We start from the raw sequence: 2,021 nt of genomic DNA on the forward strand, positions 1-2,021 counted from the left end.
TTCACTGCAGTCACAGGATGTTCAAATGTCAAATTTTATTAACATGAATATCCATATTTTGAAACGTCATCACCCCCCCTTTACATACAGTCGCATCAAAGTCAGTGCCAAAACAAAACCTTTATTGAATGGGTTTTTTGTATTTGTTACAATGGAAGAGCTTAAATAACCACATGCAAACACATTATACAAATTCAATGTTTTTCAATTTTAAGTATTTTAAAGATTGGCATACATCTATATTTACATTGGGAAATTTTGAAATAGTCAGAAACTGAAGTTTTCAGTGTTTGATAATAGCTTCAAATTTGACTTTATAAGCTACATAAACCTTTTAAAAAACATTAGGGTCGCTGAAAAATTCATTGCTGCAAAGCTAAAAAAGGAGGTTATCTTTGACCGTAGCAGATGTCTTGACAAATCTGGTAATATTAGAAATGATCAAACACAACAATTAAAGTATCTTATGATCAAGTATCATGTGTGTATTAAAGCCTGATATTCCTCTGGGCCATAGAGCTCCACGGTTGTCCAAAACTACTAAAGTTTATTTTGTGTCAATCCCACATACACTGTCCTGTTTCCACAAGTACTCCCTAGAGCACCAAATGTCCATTAATTCATTCTTTCAACATTTTCTACAAACACCACATTTTAACATACTTCATCATTCATCTATCAAAAAGGTCTCCAACATACCTTTTTGCACTGTTTTTCTCTCCATCCCTCCACTTGGCAGCTCTGCCTCCACAGCAGCTTCAGTTGAGTTTTTTGGCTTTTTCACAGCTTGCTTCGCAGATGACAAATTTCCTGTTTTTGCCGTTATAGCTACCTGATTGGTTGAGAAGTTCCTCACTTTGGAAACGCAGGCTACTGACTTCATGACAGTCCTACCTTTAACTGAGCCTTTAGCTGCAATCTTCTGATGGGTAAGTTTGCATGTTGTGGCTATTCTGGATCCCCAGGGTAAAGGCCATTTACACGGACGCATGCTACATGTAGGGAGACGAACCTTTCTAGTGGTGGTTGTGGATGTAGTGGTTTGAGGTGTGAAGACACTGAATGTGGCAGGTTCTCTGTGAACAAAATTGAGTTACATGTTTTAGAATTAACTGATAACAAACAACAACAATGTAAACAATTTGAAAAAACATTTAACAAACGGGATAGACACAATATCTTGGACACAATACCTGTACAGTTTATAGAAATGAAAAAAATATTTTTGGAGCATAATAAATTGTACAGGTGTTTCAAATAGTGTCAATCTCCTGTGCACACACACATACATGTACGCTGATGATCAGTCATTAGGTTAAATCCCAAAAAGCAAATACAAAAAGCACAGTCAATTCTGAATATTTGAAAAATTCCAATGTGATAACAAATTTTTCACTGAGGACGCAAATTTAAACAGCAATTCAATATTTTCAGTAATATATTGACAAAAACAAGATAAACTCCTCCAACTTCCATCGCAATAAATCTATGTGAAACACAACTCACTTCTGAGGAGGCTGCTTTTGCTCCTTAGAATCAGTCTCCTGTAAACAATTATATAACAAATACATGTAGTTATTTTACATTAATCTAATAATTGACGGCATGACCACACAACAGCAGACACATGTTAATATGTAAATTTACCAAGGAGGAAGAAAGAAAGGAAAAGTGTAATACCTTTTTTCTGATAACAGTGATTTCTGTTCCTTTCACAGTGAGGCTCCTTACGCTCTTCAGTTTGTTAGCGTCTTCCTCTTTCTCAAAACACACGATTGCCTACACACACACACACACACACACACACACAAATGTAGGACTGAACGATTCGCAATTTTTCTGCCAAATATTGCAATTACGATTCGTTTTGCTATTTTTCAAATGAAATTTTGCTAATGTTCAAGAAGCCACGTCAAGCAGCACAGAGCAGATGAACCAGACAGGAAGTAAGACACAAAACGGTATACAGAATCCGGTTGATTTTCAAAATAAAACACCCTTTGCAGACTCCCGATCGTACA

At 36.0% G+C, this 2,021-nt stretch overlaps 1 protein-coding gene across 1 annotated transcript in view; it reads right to left on the bottom strand.

Moving 5' to 3' along the window:
* Window positions 1–1,022: 1,022 nt before the first annotated feature.
* LOC123980582 overlaps window positions 1,023–2,021 on the bottom strand; it is an 8,324-nt gene continuing 7,325 nt past the window's right edge. The window contains exons 9-11 of the mRNA XM_046065035.1: window positions 1,682–1,779; window positions 1,507–1,546; window positions 1,023–1,076 (exon numbers count right to left, since the gene is read on the bottom strand). Coding sequence (XP_045920991.1) covers window positions 1,537–1,546; window positions 1,682–1,779 — 108 coding nt within the window. The 3' untranslated portion in view covers window positions 1,023–1,076; window positions 1,507–1,536. The remainder of the gene's footprint in view (window positions 1,077–1,506; window positions 1,547–1,681; window positions 1,780–2,021) is intronic.

Source organism: Micropterus dolomieu, linkage group LG12 (genome assembly GCF_021292245.1).
Source record: "Micropterus dolomieu isolate WLL.071019.BEF.003 ecotype Adirondacks linkage group LG12, ASM2129224v1, whole genome shotgun sequence".
NCBI classification, from domain to species: Eukaryota; Metazoa; Chordata; class Actinopteri; order Centrarchiformes; family Centrarchidae; genus Micropterus; species Micropterus dolomieu.